This window comes from Portunus trituberculatus, chromosome 49, assembly GCF_017591435.1.
Source record: "Portunus trituberculatus isolate SZX2019 chromosome 49, ASM1759143v1, whole genome shotgun sequence".
Lineage (NCBI taxonomy): Eukaryota > Metazoa > Arthropoda > Malacostraca > Decapoda > Portunidae > Portunus > Portunus trituberculatus.
Window position 1 is genome coordinate 9,128,367 of NC_059303.1, and position 19,493 is coordinate 9,147,859.

General features: G+C 42.1%; 1 protein-coding gene across 1 annotated transcript in view; it reads right to left on the minus strand.

The window, feature by feature from the left end:
* Nucleotides 1–4,075: 4,075 nt before the first annotated feature.
* LOC123499381 (homeobox protein Hox-B1b-like) overlaps nt 4,076–19,493 on the minus strand; it is a 51,614-nt gene continuing 36,196 nt past the window's right edge. The window contains exon 2 of the mRNA XM_045247299.1: nt 4,076–6,977. Within this exon, the coding sequence (XP_045103234.1) occupies nt 6,490–6,977 (488 nt within the window). The 3' untranslated portion in view covers nt 4,076–6,489. The remainder of the gene's footprint in view (nt 6,978–19,493) is intronic.

Sequence of the window (19,493 nt, forward strand, 5' to 3'; positions counted from 1 at the left end):
GTAACATCTAAACCTGTTGTAATCTTAGTGTCGCTCGTTGGTAATTTTCCTCGCCAAATAATTTCCTATCATAACATCTAAATCTGTTGTAATTTTAAAGTCGTTTGCTGATCATTTTCCTCGCCACATCATATATATCTTGCGGTAGCGGAGCCGTATCACCATTCATCTTTCCCGCACTTCGTCATCATATATTTTCAATTAAGGGAGGAGTGATGGAAGGGGTGTGGGCTTTGCTATGGTGCTGACAGCTGGCGGACACCGAGTACAGTATAATTTCTGTAAGCGGTAACAAACATGAGCGAAGTAGCGAGGGGGCAGACGGCAGGAGGATAATCCGTCATACTTCCAAGGTGAAACTGCCGCGTGAATAATGAAACGATGGCGGGGCGAGCAGCATTGAGACATCCAGTGCCGGATCACAGGCAGTCTTTGGTCCCACTCACAGCCTGCACTTGTCACGTCCAGAGAGACGCGTCTTGATGCTGGGTTTGCTGTTGATAATGATGATGATGATGAGTCTTGAGATTTGAAGTGATTACGAGTGTGTGTGTGTGTGTGTGTGTGTGTGTAACAAAAGGTATCCTTATATATATATATATATATATATATATATATATATATATATATATATATATATATATATATATATATATATATATATATATATATATCTTTCTGGAATTGTAATTTGTAGCTGTGTATTCTTTTTTTAGTAAGTAAACCTGTCGATCTATCACTTTATTATTTTTATTCACATTGCTCCTACTCTCAATTTTCTTCACACCTTGACCACCGTTTTCTTCCTGCTTTTCCTTTTCCTGTTCTTCAAACCATCCACACCACAATTTTACTGTTCTTCTGTTCTCTTTCCCTTCTTTCCCTTTCTTCAATTTTTCTTATTTCGGGGGAACAATTATCATTGGGTGCCCATATACTAAACTGAGAAAAGTGAGGAGCCAAAACAATATTTCTCTTTGTAAATATGTTTGGTTAAGGACATGAAAGTACCCAAACTAACTTTACACGCTGACAACATAACATCTATTAACCAATCAAAGACAACTTTTCTTATGTAATACGGGAAAACTGGTCAAGGAAAACGAAAAAAAAAATCCCAGTTGGTTGCCAGTCCCCTTGCATGTCAGAAAGAATAAGCCAAAAGAAAGGGATAAATGTCTTGAAACCTCCCTTTTAAATGAAGTCAAGTCATAGCAAGTTGGAAATACAGAAGCAGGCAGGAAGTTCCAGAGTTTACCAGAGAAAGGTCTGAATGATTGAGAGTACTGATTAACTCTTGCAAAAGCCTGGATGATTCAACAAACATGACCTCCCTAACTCCCTAACTCCCTAACTTACCATTCCTTAGACAAACAGCGAGTAATACATCACACACACTAACGTCAAGAAGAGAGAAAGAGCAGAATAGAAAAAAAAAGAACGTGTCTCGAACAAAAGTACTCGAGAAGGAGACGAGACGAATCGAACCTCTCATTCCTGATCGAATCCTCGTCTCCTGTGTTCTCGAATCCACCGCCAAGTCCCTTCATGTATAATGCTGTGTGGTGGTGGTGTTCCTCGCCTAATTTATATCACTTAAGAGCCAACAAGCAGCTCTGAGGGGAGGGCTAGAGGGAGGGAGAGAGCGAGAGGGAGAGGGATGCAGGGAGGAAGGGAGGGATGAGAAGAGAGATGAGAAGAGGGGATGGATGTGAGGGTGAACATGATGGGAACATAAGGAAGTGAAACATGAGCAGGAAGGAAGGGAAAGGGAGGGATAGAGGGTGAGAGGGAAGGAGGATGAGGGAATGGAGAGAGAAAAAAAAGTAAGGAATAGTAACGTAAAGGATTATAAAAGCTGAATGATACGAAAAAATAAGTTGAAGGTGAGATAAACTAAAATCTAATGAACGAATGAAGGTTTAGTGGAAGATAAGAATCAGGACAATAATGATATTTAATGAAGAAAATGAGCACATGAGGGATTGATGGGAAAGAATAAATAGAAAAAAAAACAAGATAAACGACAAATATGAAAACACTGTAGAAAAGAGAAAAAAAATAACCAGAAACTTAGGAAGTCAAATATGAAACGATAACAATTAAAGACAGCAAGGAAATGATAGAGATAAAAAAAAAAAAACAAGAGAAACAAGAAATCGTAGGGATGAAAAAAAACCAAGGATAATAATAGAATAACTGAGGAATACAAAACTAGCAGAGGAAGAAAACAAAGAACAAGAAATATGAAAAAAAAGTAAACATAAAAAGCTAAATCAGAGAAAAAGCAAGAAAAATAAACAGTTCACCGTCATTCACCCACAACAAAGTCAACAAACAAACCAAACACACGAGATTCACTACATGACCACACACACGCACACACACACACACACACACACACACACACACAGAGGAGCGCAGACAAGATTCTTCCTCACAAAACAAGAGCGGCAAAAAACAATAAACAACACAGTGACCTTGAGAAGTCTTGCAGTATCCATCTACAGGCGGATCACGCGAGGAAACACTATGGGCACTGCTAGGGCGTGGGTGGTGATGGTGGTCGTGGTGGTTGTGGTGGTCGTGGTGGTCGTGGTGGTGGTGGTAGTGGTAGTGGTGGTGGTGGTGGACGCAATATTAAAACTTTAGAGTGACGTATCGACAGTGAAAATCTTGGGAGCGACTTGCTTTCAACACAGATCTCTCTCTCTCTCTCTCTCTCTCTCTCTCTCTCTCTCTCTGTGGTCTCATGGCTTTGCTGTAAAGTTCTCTGGTTGCGCTACGTGTTTGAATCCTGTTTAGTTCTTACCTGCTTCATCCTCTCTCTCTCTCTCTCTCTCTCTCTCTCTCTCTCTCTCTCTCTCTCATGTGGGTGTTTATAGGAGGAGGATATCAAAGTTGTTTCCCTCAATTTTCTGAAGGCAATTTTCCGTATGTGTTGCGAGCGAGTCAGACAGACAGCACAATCACAACACAAGGGACGCTACACGCGGATATGAGAGACACACGATGGAGAAAAATAACACAATAAACCCAAGTAATTACATTCCTCATTCCACGCTCAACGCTCACCGAAACCTACGCTCACTCCTACACCTCCTCCTCCTCCTCTTCCTTTTCCTCTCCTCCTGTCCTCCTCCTCCTCCTCCCGCTGCTGCTGCTCCTCGTCTCACCAAACCGCGATGATAATAATAACAACAATAATCTGAAATATCATCATTTACACAGTGCAAAGAAAACTGAGAGAGAGAGAGAGCAAGAGAGAGAGAGAGAAAGAGCGAGAGAAGGAGGAGAAAAAAATGCATTCCCTTAACTCGGTCAACAAAAGGAAGAAAGGCACTGAGGGTGTAAACATAAGAGTTCATCCCCCTGGTGAGGACGTTTTCCTGGCGGGGAGACGAAGATTAAAGAAAAAATATCGCCCATTGGCTGTTGGTCGGGCAGGCGAGGCAGGAGAGGCGGCCGCGCGGGGTGTCAAAGAAAGATGGATGTATGGTGGCCGAATAATGCTCTGTCCAGTGTTCCGGGAATACTGTATCCCAACCAGCCAGGGACGAACGAGAGAGAGAGAGAGAGAGAGAGAGAGAGAGAGAGAGAGAGAGAGAGAGAGAGAGAGAGAGAGAGAGAGAGAGTGGTGATGGTGCTTTAGTAAGTACACATAGTCAATATCTGTTCATAATCTCCATCTCAGTGTAACATGATATTCACCAATACATTCAATTTCATGGATACTTTCAATAGACTAGAATAAACATGAGGAATATGATACAAATGACAAATAATACCAAGAAAACAGCTGAATAAAACATTTCTACCACTTTATACAATATACACTGCTCACTAATATGTATGTATGTATGTATGTATGTATGTATGTTTTCTATGCACAAGGAAGGGCAAAAAAAAAAAAAAAATAGAAGAAAGTGTCTGCCAATTCTTTCACCTACAGAAAAAAAAAAATGATAAGGGAAATGCCTTGAAACTCTTCACTTTATAAGCAACAATACATTTATTACCTCAAGTGTAAACGAAACACAGGCAACACCATTTCTGTCATAATGAAAGTCGTACATATTCAATATTTACTTTATTGAAAAGCTCATCATTCCAGAGTTATAATTTACACTGATATGAGTGAGGAGGACAGTGGTGATAAAAATATCGAGAGGTACACAGCTGCTGCGGCGCTGCTGTATACATGACGACCCGCTGGAGGGAGGGTCAGGTCACGGCCTCCAGCTTGTATGTACAGCGGGGAGTGGCACCCTGCAGGACCAAGAGGAGGAGGAGGAGGATGAGGAGGAGAAGGAGGAGGAGGAAGATGAAGAAGAAGAGAAGGAGAAGGAGAAGGAAAAGGAGGAGGACGAGATGGAGGTGTAGGAGGAGAAGGAAAAGGAAGAAGAGAAGCAAAGAAGGGCAGAAGGCGATCTCTATGGAATTCTCAGAGAGAGAGAGAGAGAGAGAGAGAGAGAGAGAGAGAGAGAGAGAGAGAGAGTCAACCTTCGCCTCTGCTTCCATAGGGGAGGGTGTGAAGGGAGGAATGGGAGTGGTGGGAGTGGTGGGAGAGGAATGGTGGGCGTCTGGCAGCGTCGGTTTAAAGCACAATGGGTTTTGTCATGTTTATTAATTTTTCTTTATAAATTTCATATATTAGAATCTTACCAATAGACGCTTTATACAAAATATACACAAGTTCTCACACACACACACACACACACACACACACACACACACACACACACACACACACACACACACATACACACACACAAACGCGCGCGCACATATACGCACCGACATTCATTCATCACATAGCAAAAATAAAACGTTCAGTATATAAATTATGAAAATGAAATGTCTTCTTCCCAATTCTGAAAAAAAACAATAATTTGAGAATATCATAACCGAGGATGAGCAGCTTAAGACTTCTGCACCAAGTTGCTAGGTCGTCGACGACTGATGGGGCGCCGCGAGGAGGAGGAGAGTTAGCGTGTGGAATGTTTGTAATGAAGGAGGCACATTCGCAGGAGGAGAAAGGAAGGAATGAAAAGAGTCCTCATGATTACAAAAATAAAGTGTCTCGGCTCCCTGACGCCCAGGAACACTGCGATGTTTCGGTCCTTCACTTTTGTTATCCACAGTCCCATTGTTTAAGAAAAATGCTACTTTTTTGTACAGATTTATTCCAGTTGTTAGTAAGGTGAAGCGCGCGTCTGTTAGAACAAATTTTGCACCTATGGTCCAGTTTGCTCCAAAAGCCCCAGTACCGTTTTTATTGTAGTGTACTTCTAAGTAGGAAAATTAACAACAATCTCATCAGAGAAGTTTGTCTCAAGAAACTTCTCTGGTTCATGTGGGAACTTCCAGGTGCGGTTGAGTTGAGTCAGGCCCCGCCGCCACCCCGTCCCTGGGCCGGCGGCGGGCGAGGCGGTGCGGGGCGGGGCCGGGTGTGTGGTCTGCAGGAATGCGTGCACCTTCCCCCAGCCCCGCCGAGACTAAGGTGAACCTACCGTGAAGTAATGGGCATGCATCCGTCAGTGCCACAGGAAGTCCACACTAATGAGGCGATATGAAATGGGAAACCTGCGTATAAGAGGTTCACATGCGAAGGCATAATGTGACAATGATATTTTTACAATGTGTTTTATAGTATACGAGTATCAGAAAAATATAAATTTAAATATATATAAGTATTTATATTTCATGTCCATGAATGTGTACAGAACTGTACATAACATTCGAATTACTACTGCTGCCGCCGCTCGATGAAACTTCTCTCTCCCCAAGAGTTGTGACAGCCAATCATGCTCCAGTGTGTGAAATATTGCACAGTATGGCTAAGGAGGAGAGAAGACAACAGCTCACACGGGTTGGAACAGCATTAGAGTGACCGACAGCCCGACAGCACCGCTCCAGTAGCAGCGGGAGTAGAGTTAATATGAAGGCTACTGCACCAAGTGACAGTTCCCTGAGCAAGAAGCTGATAACAGCCACCACCGTGCCGTCGCCAGGCGGGGTCCTGCTGCCCTCCTCATCTGGAATTATTAATTTCCAAGGAGGTCCCTACAAAGTGTCCTCTCACTCCGGGTCCCTCTGCACACCTCTCACTACCTATACTGAATGTCTCGTGCACTTAATGAAAGCAGATATGGATAGAGTCAATTTTTTTTCATCACACACTTGTCTATAACCGCAATGGTGGAGGCACGTTCGAGATGCTTCTTATAATATCACGAGAAAGGAGGGCCGGGTGGCGTGGCGGACTGCTGGGGGCGCTGACCCTCGCTGTGGGCGTCGCTGGCTGGTGGATGCTGCTTCTCACCGGGGCCCTACAGCGGCAAGGGATGATAAGAGGACCCTGAGACCGTTGGGGGAGCCCGGCACTCGCGAAGAACTGAAGACGGCCGGAAGTCTTCCCTGCTCGAGGCCGTCCAGGTCACAACCCAAGTTAAAGCTCTGACGGGCACCGAGGCCCAGGCCTTACCCTTACGAGGGGCTTTGGGTTGTGGCTGGCAGCGCTTGCGTCTTGGATTTGCTGGTGGAAGTGGGGACTTGTAAAGGCTGAGAATCACCGCCACCTCCTGACACCGGCGACTCTGACTTGGTGGTGACGCCGCCACTCGCTGCGCCACTTCCGCCGCCAGATGCGCCACCACCAGAGCCGCCGCCAGTGCTGCCGCCCGTCGTGGCTGTGGAGTCAGAGTCATTGCTGTTCTCGTTCGGGGTTGAGACAGTCGGGGGTTCGGGAGCAATGAGTCCTTCCTTCATTCTCTTTTTTTGCTTCATTCGTCGATTCTGGAACCAAATTTTGACCTGCGTCTCGTTGAGCTGCAGCGCTGAGGCAATCTCGATCCGTCTGGCGCGAGTCAGGTACTTGTTGAAGTGGAACTCCTTCTCGAGCTCCGTCAGCTGTTTGGTGGTGAAGTTGGTGCGTCCTGTGCCGCCCCCAAAGCCCCCATAGTCAGTCTTCGGCGCTGCAACAAAGGGTTCGATAAGTATCCAGCCAGCTTCCACAACAATCAATAAATTAACTTTATAGTATGGAAAATGTTTTTTTTCTTATTCCATTCAAAACTTAGGTTAAATCATATATATATATATATATATATATATATATATATATATATATATATATATATATATATATATATATATATATATATATATATATATATATATATATATATATATATATAATTGGAATTAAATCTACTTTTAGGATAATAGTATATCATACAATACACGGCAAACATTAACTGTTGATTTTAAAAACCAAAGTAAATGTCAAATAAGCGTTGATGTTATGAGAACAGTGTGTGCAATGAAAGCTCCATCAGATTCAGATGAAGGCGAGATCACAATATGATATAGAAAGAAAAGAATAGAAATGTGTTTATGTCTTAGTGTTAGAAAGCAGGCCAGAATACTGTAGAGTCGTGTCATGTGTTCCCAACGTGGCGGCGGCGGCGGCGGCAGCGGCGGCAGGCAGCGGCGGGCAGAGCGACTTCACACCAGCATCTTTCTTAACTTCTCCACTCACTCCCTCCCACCCTTCTACCCTCCACTTCCCACCCACCCCCACCCACATCTCCTTCCACTCTCCAGTTCTCACCTCTATATAATGGCAGGACCTTCGATTGGTATCATCTTAGTCTCCAAGAATTAGATACTTGAAGGTGAATCCTCAAGAAATACTAGATTTATACCGATGACGGCAGTGGGCCGCGGAACATCCATCTCCAGGGCCGGGCCACCGCAGACTTGCCTAACAATGCCAGTGTTTAATCTTGAGTATGTTTCGCGCTCTCCACCACCCAGTGTAACCGATACGTGTTTGTCTCTTTTGTGCTGCCCGTTTGTTAAACTCATCGTGTGTTTGGGCTGCCTTCACGGTGCCGGGTCGGGGTGAGCACCATCGCCGCCCCTCCAGCTGCTGCACTATTTTCACAGTACTTGGCTCGTTGGACCACACACCTTACCACTTTTTTTCACTCGATTCCTCTCTTATTTCTGGCTTTCTCTCGCTTTCTTCGCGTTGCCAGAGGCCTAACTGTGGTGCAGCGGTTTACTTGGCGTGTGTGTGAGGCAAGAGGAACCCGCGGCAAGGCTCGGGGAGGCGAAGAGACGCAGGCGAACAGACGACGGGGAGTGACAAGAGTGGGAAGAGGAGAGAAAAACCAAAGAGGCCGGCAGTAATGGCGTCCAAACACTGTAATTACACAGCTTAGAGAATCGACAGAGAAAGGAAAACAGAGAAGACAAAAAGACAAAAGGCTGCGGGCGAATCTTTATACAATGACTGGGCGTGGGCGAGACAGACTAGGGGAAGATCACGCCCAGAGGAGGAGGAGGAGGAGGAGGAGGAGGAGGAGGAGGAGGAGGAGGAGGAGGAGGAGGAGGAGGAGGAGGAGGAGGAGGTGTAGGAGGAGGTGGAGGAGGAAGAAGACAAGAGAGAGAAGAGGAGTGCTGTGCAAGAGATGAAAAAAAGCTAATTTAACTTTGAGGAAAAGAAAAAAAATAATGGATGAATTTTATATCTGCCAATTCCTTAATATTATCTTTGCTATAATTTTAGCAGAGAGAGAGAGAGAGAGAGAGAGAGAGAGAGAGAGAGAGAGAGAGAGAGAGAGAGAGAGAGAGAGAGAGAGAGAGAGAGAGAGAGAGAGAAGAAGAAGAAGAAGAAGAAGAAGAAGAAGAAGAAGAATGTCTGGTCTCTGTTTAGGGGTGCTTGAGAAACGACACACACACACACACACACACACACACACACACACACACACACACACACACACACACACACACACACACACACACTAGGAAAAAAAATAAGTACATACTCGTGGTCATGCTTCTTAATATGACAATGATGATGAAGACGGCAATGCAAATGATAATGGTGATGCTAATAACACGATGGCAGTGACAGTGGTGCGTGGGTGGCGGCACTACTCACTGTTGCTGTGGTGGTGTAGTGGCGTGTAGTGGTGCAAGTGACAGCTGGGGTGACGTAGGAGGGAGAGAGGGAAGTTAGAGAGGAAGTAGGGAGGAAGAGAGAGAGAGAGAAAAAAAAAAAAAACAGCTGAAGAGAAAGGAAATGTTTAAGAGTATAGTGAAAGGAGGGAGAGACTGGAGAGAAGATGAGAAGGGAGAAACTTTGGGTAGAAGGCTAAGAAAGGAGGAAGAAAAGAGAAGGAAGGAGAAAAGGGAAAAAGTGCAAGAATGTAAAGAAAAAGACGGACTGAAGAGCAAAAGAGAAAGGGAAATGTCGATACGAGGAATACAGATCAGATTTGAGTGTTGGCCATGAATGATGATATGAAATGATGGTGGTGGTAGTAGTAGTAGTAGTAGTAGTAGTAGTAGCAGGAGGAGGAGGAGGAGGAGAGGAGGAGGAGGAGGAGGAGGAGGAGGAGGAGGAGGAGGGAGGAGATGGAGTGGTGGTGGTGGTGGTAGTAGTAGTAGTAGTAGTAGTAATAATAATAATAATAATAATAATAATAATAATAATAATAATAATAATAATAATAATAATAGCAGCAGCAGCAGCAGCAGCAGTAGTAGTAGTAGTAGTAGTAGTAGTAGTAGTAGTAGTAGTAGTAGTAGTAGTAGTAGTAGTAGCAGCAGCAGTAGCAGCATCAAAGCAGTAGTAGTAGTGGTTGTAGTAGCAGAAGCAGTAGCAGTAGTAGTAGTGGTGGTAGTAGCAGCAGTAATAGCAGTCTCACAAACAAGAACAACAAGGATACCAACAAGAACTTCAATATAATAACCGCAAGAAAACAGCAAAAATAAAGTAAAAAAGAATAACACAAATCATATTCCTCGTCCTTCATCTGAACACCACAAAACTCCATAGAAATACTCGTAGCAGACCATGGGCACTCTTAACATGTTCCTTCAAGTGTGCCAAAAGTCCTCAATAGTTAAACAGCATTGGTTCGTTGCCTTGGTGTGGAGAGTGGCAGGTGTACCGTATAGCAATTAGAGGAACCTGTGTAGAGGGTATAGAAGTGGACGGTGTAGACGGTGAAAGCTTGTGTGTATGTGCCAGAGGGAGTGGGGAGGGAGTAGTGGCGTGTGGTGTGCGTGCGATGATCACCCACGGAATGACTGCGGGCGGCGGGCGGTGGGCGGAGAACGGCTGTGGGTACAAATGAAGAGAAATAAAAATATCCATGTACACACGGACGGGAGATCACTGCCAGCCTTGTTGCGACGCCTGGCAGTCCTGGTGGCGGCGGTGGTGGCGGTGGTGATGGTGGACTCACTCAAACTATTTTTATTCTTTAGTTTAGCTTCACACACACATACCATTAAAACTTTTCATAGTATTAGATTTTTCTATTTTATTCCATTTATGCGTATCACCACAGCCGTGCAATAAGAAAATAATACGACCATTAACCCATTCAGTACTGAAGCGCATTTTTACCATAAGTGTTGGGTGTGATTAGACAAATTTATTTACATTAGGTAGGGTCTATGGAGGTCAAAAGATTAATGGCCAGAGTCTTCACTATTTTAATCCCCACATAAGTTTCTGAAGCTGTATAAAATCACCAAATACTAAGCAGAAAAATATGAAAACGTGTCCTGCTACTGAGTGGGTTAACATCACTATCATCCAGGAAATAGGAATAATAACACTCAAACTTCCGACGATTTCAGAACCATTAGAACTTTTCAGCGTGTTTGACCTTTTTTTTATCATCTACAATACGAACCATCAAACTTGCTTAATATAATAACAATAATATTTACGATAATAATAAAAATAATCTCTCTGTCTCATTTTAAGCATCATAACAAGTCACGATTCTCTCACACTAATTCAAGGTCACGGCACACAGCGTCTAAACCAATCACGCTCAAGGTAATACAACGAGTTACCTATTGGACAAATGTTCAACTTATTACAGGCCGAAGGGAAAGATGGGTCATGGAGTACAAATGAGAAGAGAGAGAGAGAGAGAGAGAGAGAGAGAGAGAGAGAGAGAGAGAGAGAGAGAGATGGAGGAGAGAGAGAAACTAGAGAGAGAGAGAGAGAGAGAGAGAGAGAGAGAGAGAGAGAGAGAGAGAGAGAGAGAGAGAGAGAGAGAGAGAGAGAGAGAGAGAGAGAGAGAGAGAGAGAGAGAGAGAGAGAGAGAGAGAGAGAGAGAGAGAGAGAGAGAGAGAGAGAGAGAGAGAGAGAGAGAGAGAGAGAGAGAGAGAGAGAGAGAGAGAGAGAGAGAGAGAAATAAGGGAGGCAAAACAATAAAAAGTATTAGATTATAAAAAGAAAAAAGAAAAAAAAATTAACGAAGGAAAGGAAGACGTATAAAAAGTAAGTATCATACAGTAAAAAAAAAAAAGAAGAAATAGAGGGAGAGAAAATGAGAAACGAGGAAGGGAGTACGTTTGTCTGGCCGGGGGCACGAGGAGAGAGGGGAGAGGTGAGGTCGCTTGGTGCACGGCTGCCTCACCATCTCACCGCCACACCGCCTCGCCCACCACACGCAGCCTTGAGACTTGCTGGTGGCGCTGCGTGATAAAGGTGGCGGCCAAACACAGGTGGCGAGAGGCAGCGACAAGCACCAACACAGCCAGGTAGCGACTTACAACGCACTACTCGGATACACGTAAAAAGAATCCATATGTAAAAACGTGTTCGCGGCGAGTCTGTTCTGCTTGGTGCGCTGCCACGGTGATGGTTCATATTCTGTAAACGTTGCACCGCTTTGCCCGACTGCGCTGGCATGCTCTAGTGGAAGCTATCCGGGTTTTCAATATCATTTTACGTGTTTCTATTGACTATTTAATGTGTATTCTGCACTGACAATGTAAAAAAAATCAAATAGATGAATAAATAAATAAAACAAGGTGGAAATTATATATACAAAATACTAAAAACATACAAAAATACCAATGAAAATTCTATTAATCGTTAACATATACCTTAAATATTGTTGTCATGAGAAAGACCAGAATGTTTAAGAATATACAGTAACAGGTGTTAAGTAGGGACAATAATCTCTTTCTTCCTTCACACATACGCACATCCAGTAGCAATAACGTGTCATCGAACACTTGTATCCAGGAATGTGTTGCTAACCCCTTCATTACTGAGACGCATTGTTACCTTGATTTTTTGGGTATGATAAGATGATTTTATTGACATTAGGGAGTTTCTATAAGGGCCAGAAGTTTAGTGAGCAGAGAATTCACTATTTCTAGTCTCATAATTTTCCGAAGCTGTGTAAAATCATCAGATAGTAAGCAGAATGAATACGAAAACGCGTCATGGTAATCAAGAGGTTAAACTTTCAGCTCTTTATCTCGAGTACTTTCAACATTCTGACTAACTTCCTTACTTTTTTCCTTCATATACTTTAAATAATCGCACTCCGCTAAATTTGCAGGTACAATAGAATATTTCAATAGCTTCATGTTTACTTTTTCTCTAATATCACAGTTCATAGTACAATAATCATGCGATCCTAACAAAAACCTTAATTTCTAATGATCTAAATTCCTCGCACTCCTCGTACACTATCTTGGTGTTGAGTGAGTGGCCGAATTTGCTACACCGCCTGCCTCGCCGCCGCCCCTGTATTGAGCTGTACCCGGGCACGGAACTCCTCTATTAAGTCAATAGCAGAGCCCCGCGGAGGGACGGCCTGGCCTCGCACCACTTCTTTGATCAGCTGGGTGGCGGTGGCTCAGGCAATGACTCCACCCGCCGACATTCTTGCTCAACTACCGTGTTATCAGAATACTAACAGACCAGAATGAATAAACAAGTAAATAAATCAATGAATAAATAAATAAAACAGAGGAATTAAGGAAATCAATAAGCTGGAGTGAATAGATATGATACATTCCAACCTCAATTCATCAGTCTATCAAATCAATAAAAATAATGAGACTGTAAGTGAATAAATACATATGAAAACGAATAAAAATAAGCAACAGTTCTGAATAGGTTTCCTCTGTATTCACTTTATAAATTCTTTCTTCACACAATTCTTAAACCAAAAGGTGAGAGATCCGGTATATTGACAAGATTAACCTAAACTAGACAACACACAATGGAAAATATCGCATGTCTTCAGCGAGATAAAAGCAAAAAAGTACCATGTAGTTAGAAAATAGTGGAGCAACAAGAAAATAGTAGGATAGAGATGCAGCAAAAAACATTGGTTCGTTAGTTAAGTGGCGGGAGGAGAGAGGGAGAGGGAATAGGAAGAGGGAGGAGGGAGAGGGAGCAGGGAGAGGGATCAGGAGAAGAGGAGGAAGAAGAGGGGGGAGTCTGGACCCCTGCCAGAAAAACAAGAGGGGAGAAGAAGGAAGAGGGTCGACACACACACACACACACACACACACACACACACACACACAATACCACGAGTGCCTTTGTTTAAACTCAATAGACTTCCAATAGTTCGACTGCGTTTGTATCCTGCTGTTGGTTACTAAGGCAGGGCTGAGGGAGACGGGACAGAGAGGAGCAGGGACGGGACGGGACGGGAGAGAGGCAGTAGGGAAGGCGGTGCTAGGGTGAGGGGTACGTAAAAGAAACTAGAATGGAAGGGAGGATGATGTTACAAGTCGAAGAATGTGATAGAGGTGGATGAAAGTGATATGAGACAATTGATCTTATTTTGAAACACTTCTGCGTCGCACCTCCTCTACTATAAAAAGGTTCTGCTTCAAATTACATGGGTTTTTAAAGGTGTTTGTATGGTTTTATTGACGTACTAACCAAATTTCTACATTGTTAAAAGATGAACAGTCTTGAGAACCCGGCTTATTGTCTCTGTGGCCTCTAAAAATAATCGCGGTGAGAAAGCAAAGCGTTTCTGAATCCCGGGTAGAGGTGAGCGGTGTGTGGGAAGAGCGCCATACGTGGTAGGGCAGCAGGAGGCAGGTGTGCAGGCAGGTGAGAAGCAACGTTTGTGTTCGCCATACCATAAGACCTTAATTATGAGTGACGGGGTGAAAATTATTAGGAATTTGAAAGGAATATATCATCACATAAAGACGAAATATCATGTGAGATGTGAAAGACGAAAAAAAATAAATAAATAACTGTGATATGAAAGAAAATAAATAATATCGCGAAAGGTGAAAATAAGAATATATATTAAACACTAACATCCATTTCGACCAAGATGGAACAGAATTATTGATCTATTTATTGCTTTTCATGTAGGAGGAGAATAGGAATACCTGTTAAGTATTAGACCACACTCTATACCTGTTAACTATCATTAGTATTAGATCCCACTCTATATCTGTTAAGTATTATTAGTATTAGATCGCACTCTATACCTGTTAAGTATTATTGATATTAGATTCCACTCTATACCTGTTAAGTATTAGACCCTATTTCATACCTGTTAAGTATTATTAGTATCAAAACCCACTCTATACCTGTTGATTATGAGATCCCCACTCTATACCTGTTGATTATGAGATCCCACTCTGAAGTTAACAAATAATGAGAATATTGAAGCCCCATCAATCAACAAGAAATGTAAAGTTGTTGAAAATACATAAAGAGAAAGAGAGAAAAGAGATCACGTGAGCACTATGGCAGGGCAAACACGTATCTGCTTTCTATATAGCGATTGGTGTGATTTACTTTCCATGTCACGTCCAGCACCACATCGACCAGCAGCACGACACGACACGATACACCACACCATGCCACGCCACGCCACGCCACGCCATGCCATGCTACGAGGGAACAAAGGGCTAACGTTTCGTGCCGTTATGTTTATGTTGTAGCTTTTTTTTCCAGCTCTATCCCTCACTTATATCTAGCAGTTTCTTCCGAGACTTTGCTACTTAATCTGTACAATCATCTTTATTTCACACTCATAATGCAGGAAATATTACCAGTCATTATCTTCAGGACACAACTTAATTTTTTTTTTCCCAGCTTCATCCCTCACTTATATCTAACCGTTCTTCCGAGACTCTGCTACTTAATCTGTAAAATCATCTTTATTTCACACTCATAATGCAGGAATTCTCACCAGTCATTATCCTCGTGCCTCATCTTAATTTTCCTCACTTGCATTCGTCACTTTTTCCTTTGTTAATTGTTTTACTTATTTTGCTTTTCTCTTTTTTTTTTTTTGTATTTCCGTAAAGAATTTATACTATACTGGGACGTAAATTTTGCACTGACAGTTAGCAGTCTAATTAAACTCCTCACATAATGACAGGAAATTATTAACATTCTTCAACTACATAATATTTTCTTAACTTCTGTGTAGTTTTTTTTCTTTTTTTTCATTTCAAGATGGTTGGCAGCGCTCTTAATCTTAAACGATATATTCTCTCATCACAATTGATTTCAGAGGCCACGGAAAGAGTTAGGCTCGTATTCTCAAACGCTTCTGTGCTTCATCCTCACTATTTCAAGAGAGTTTACTTAAATCTACACCCGTTTTTAAGGACTTTTTACGGTTCCAGAGGCAGAGTGATAAGATTTCTGCTTTGTTGACTGGAGAAACACTTTTAAAACCCAGCAGCTGTTCACCTCTGTGGCCTTGGAAATTAGTCGTGGTGAGAGAGCAAAGCGTTTCTGCATACGGACCTTAGTCATGTCGTGTCTTTCTTATCAAAGATGCTGAATCCTGGTTGAATAAGAAAAATCTCTCGGAATGTCTGAATAAGCTAAAACAATAACAGGACGAAGAAAAGCTTAATAACACATCCATGGTCGATAGCGTGTTCAAATTTGTTCAGATAATAATAATAATAGTAGTAGTAGTAGTAGTAGTAGTAGTAGTAGTAGTAGTAGTAGTAGTAGTAGTAGTGGTGGTGGTAGTAGCAGTAGCAATAAAGAAGACATTTCTCATTACATACAAACTCCATAGTATTATCTTAACATTTCTTATCAATTTTAAAGTTTCTTCTTTATAATCCGTTCCCTTAAAATTCCACATAAATAATAACAGTAAAAATAATTCTAAAAGTCTACGTTCAGACTTGATAACATGTTGAAATTCTTTAATTTTCTTTAACAAATTATATATCAGTCACACACTAACAACATTATCACCTCCACAGTTCTCTTAATCCCTTACAAACCTCACACGTCTCATCTCATTATAACATGTTAAGAATCTCCAATCTTCCTTAGCAAATCATATATTAATCACCCACTAACAACATAATCACCGCCACATTTCTCTTAATACCCTTTAAACCTCACACTTTTCACCTCCTTAAATCAAATGGTCTATACAAATAACAGTTAACACGAATATCTAATAACATCCATAAAACTCTTAACCACAACCGCGGCAAATCATCCACAGGAGTAATGCAAACGTCAACAATGAACATGCCAAGAACGCATTTGTCTTTCCTCACCAGTACTGCTAATAGTCAACATTTCTCTTCCATCCGTCACTGTTCACACCCTGCAATGACTCAATTACGAGAAACACAACCTAGAAACGGGAGGAAGAGGAAGAGAGGAAGAGGAGGGAACAAAAAGGGAGAGAAAGTGACGAAGGGGATAGAGGAATAGAGGACGAAAGGGGAAAGGAACAAAGAGAATAAGGTAATGATAGGGACCAGTAAGACGAGTAGAAAATGAGGTACAAAATAGAAATGAATAAACAGAATGATGTAGGGAGGAACGAATATGTAGATAAGATTGAAAGGTGAAGAAAGGAAAGAATAAGGAGAGAAGAAAACAAGAATAAATAGACAAAGAAGACAGAAGAGCGAGAACAGGTAAAAGTGAGATAAAAAAAAGGAAAACACTAAAGAAAGTAAAAAAAAAAGTAAATGAAAACCAACGGGAATAGAAAAAAAAAAAAAAGAAAAAGAAAAAAGAAAATTAATTAAAACATAAAATAAAACAAATAAATAGGAAAGCATGCAAGAAGAGCAAAGAGAAAGAAGAAATGAAAGGGAAGAAAGAGAGAGAAAGAAACTAAACAAAAGCTAAAGGGAGGAGAGAGGAGGGTAGAGAGGGGAGTGAGTGGGGAGAATGCTGGCTGTTCTGAACTGTATCCGTGTCTCTGCTTTGTGGTGGCACAGTAAATGATGGTTCCTGACCTCCGGGGACACGGCAGGTAATCAGTGCATGCAGGTGAGGAGGGGCAGGTGAGGCAGGTGAGGGCAGCTGAGGTGGGTTACATTATTTTGGCTTCACTTCACTCTGCCATTTTCCCTTCATCTCATTCTCCTGTTTCCCTTTCATCTGGTTCTACTATTTTGCTTTCATCTCGCTTCCTTATTCTTCTTTTCATCTCCTCGTATTTCTCTCTCCGTCCGTGCAATCTTCCTTGGGTCTTGAATTGGTGTGGTTCTGAATACACGATTTGTCGCGTGTTTCGTTCTGCTTCGGTTCTTTTCGTTTCTTCGTTCGTATACTTGGAGGTATGTCATTTCGTTAAGATGAAGAGAAAGCAAAAAAAAAAAAAAAAAAAACACGTGTAGGGTAGAATTTCCATAAGCACACACACACACACACACACACACACACACACACACACACACACACACACACACACACACACACACAGAGCTAAAACTAGTAAAGGAGATTGAAGACATTAATATGTAGTGAATTTAAGAAGAAAAAAGAAAAAAAATACAAAACTAAAAAGAAGCAAGACGAGAGAGAGAGAGAGAGAGAGAGAGAGAGAGAGAAAGAGAGAGAAACATACAGTCGCACGAACTCATCGGGAGCCGTCACGAAGGAGCCACACGCGTGCCAGTCCCACTTTTTATCTCTAACATGCAACGGGAACCTCGAAAACTCCAACGATATGCAAATTGTCAGGTTTCCTCGGGCCTCCTGCACTCCAATCCCTCCAATGTGGGCCTCTGTTGAAGGAGAGTGGGCGAGGAACACGGAACCCATATATAGAACCCCTTTGTTGGGTTTCCTAAGGTATGGTTCCAAGACATTCGATTAGTAAGAGCGAGGAAGGATTGATACGTTGGTGGGTTTGTGTAATGGCTTCGTTTTCTTTCTCGTCTGTGCCTGTCTATGGTTAAGCGGGGTTGGCATTAGGTGACCAGTGTTGTCTCGTGTCCTGCCAGTGTGGTGTGTTTCGTAAAGGTGGTGTACCTGTCTGTTGAGAGTTTTGTTAGGCCCGCATTCTTAAACACTTTGCTCTCCCACCATCACTACTTTCCAAAGGCTCCAGTTGAAGATACTTGTGTTTTCAAGGGTGTTCTATGGTTCTAGTGATTGATTGGCATGATTTTTAGTTTATTAAAAGGAGAAACTGTCTTGGAAACCTGGCTAGTCGTCTCTGGGGACTTAAAAATTTGTCATGGTGAGAGAGCAAGTCGTTTCTTAATACATGCTTAATCTCTCTCTCTCTCTCTCTCTCTCTCTCTCTCTCTCTCTCTCTCTCTCTCTCTCTCTCTCTCTCTCTCTCTCTCTCTCTCTCTCTCTCTCTCTCTCTCTCCATTGCCTTTAGCGTTCCTTCTTTCCCTTCCTCTTCACCTCTCCTATATAGAAAATTTTTAACCCAACGCATGCAAATAAACTCCACGGCACCTCAAGGGCGTCCCGGGCTGTGATTGGGCGGCGCAGGCAGGAGGGCGGGCCTTTCCTGGGTTGAGTACTTCACGTAATTATAGCTAACCAATTCCTCCCATTTTGTTCAGGTTACTTTAGGAGAGGCGAGGCGGTCAGTACTCTCCTCCACACGACCCATTAGTGTTCCTGCTTCATGGGTTTACTTATTCAAAGCTTCATTCTGCACCACGTCCGGCAACGTAACTTTGCTCTTTGTATATATTTCCATGCCTTCGGTATTGAGAGAGAGAGAGAGAGAGAGAGAGAGAGAGAGAGAGAGAGAGAAAAGTAACAAGACAAAGAAAAATCTGAAAACGCACTATCGGAAAAACAAGAGCAAGGAAAGGAAAGAGAAGAGGCAAAGTACTGATAGAAATTAACATGAAAAGCGCCGAGGAAGGAAAAAGGTGAATGAGAAAAGTGACAAGACGAAGATTAACTATACATTAATTACTTGACTATGCAAAAAGGAGGAGGAGGAGGAAGAGGAAGAGGAAGAGGAAGAGGAAGAGGAAGAGGAAGAGGAAGAGAAAGAGGAGGAGGAGAACGACGTTGATGGTGAAGGAAAAAAAAAAAAAAACTCTTAATGGATCACAGAACAATAAGAAACAAACAAGAAACATCAAATAAATAAAAGAAACGATTCATGAAAGAATAAATAGACAAATAAAACAAAAACAAACCAACTATAAACACACAAACCAATAAACAAATAAAAAATAAAAACATACAAACAAAACTACACATAAAACTTAAAATAGTGATCAACAATATTTAACACAACGAGAACAGAGTAAAAAAAAAATAATAAGATAAATAAGTAAATAAATGCACTGAGAGGCAATTGAGGGCGACACATCACCAGAACCACACCAATTCAACTTTTTTTTTTTTATGTAGGGAAGAGGGCCAGCCAAAGGTAAAAAAAAAAAAAAGACAAAAAAAAAAG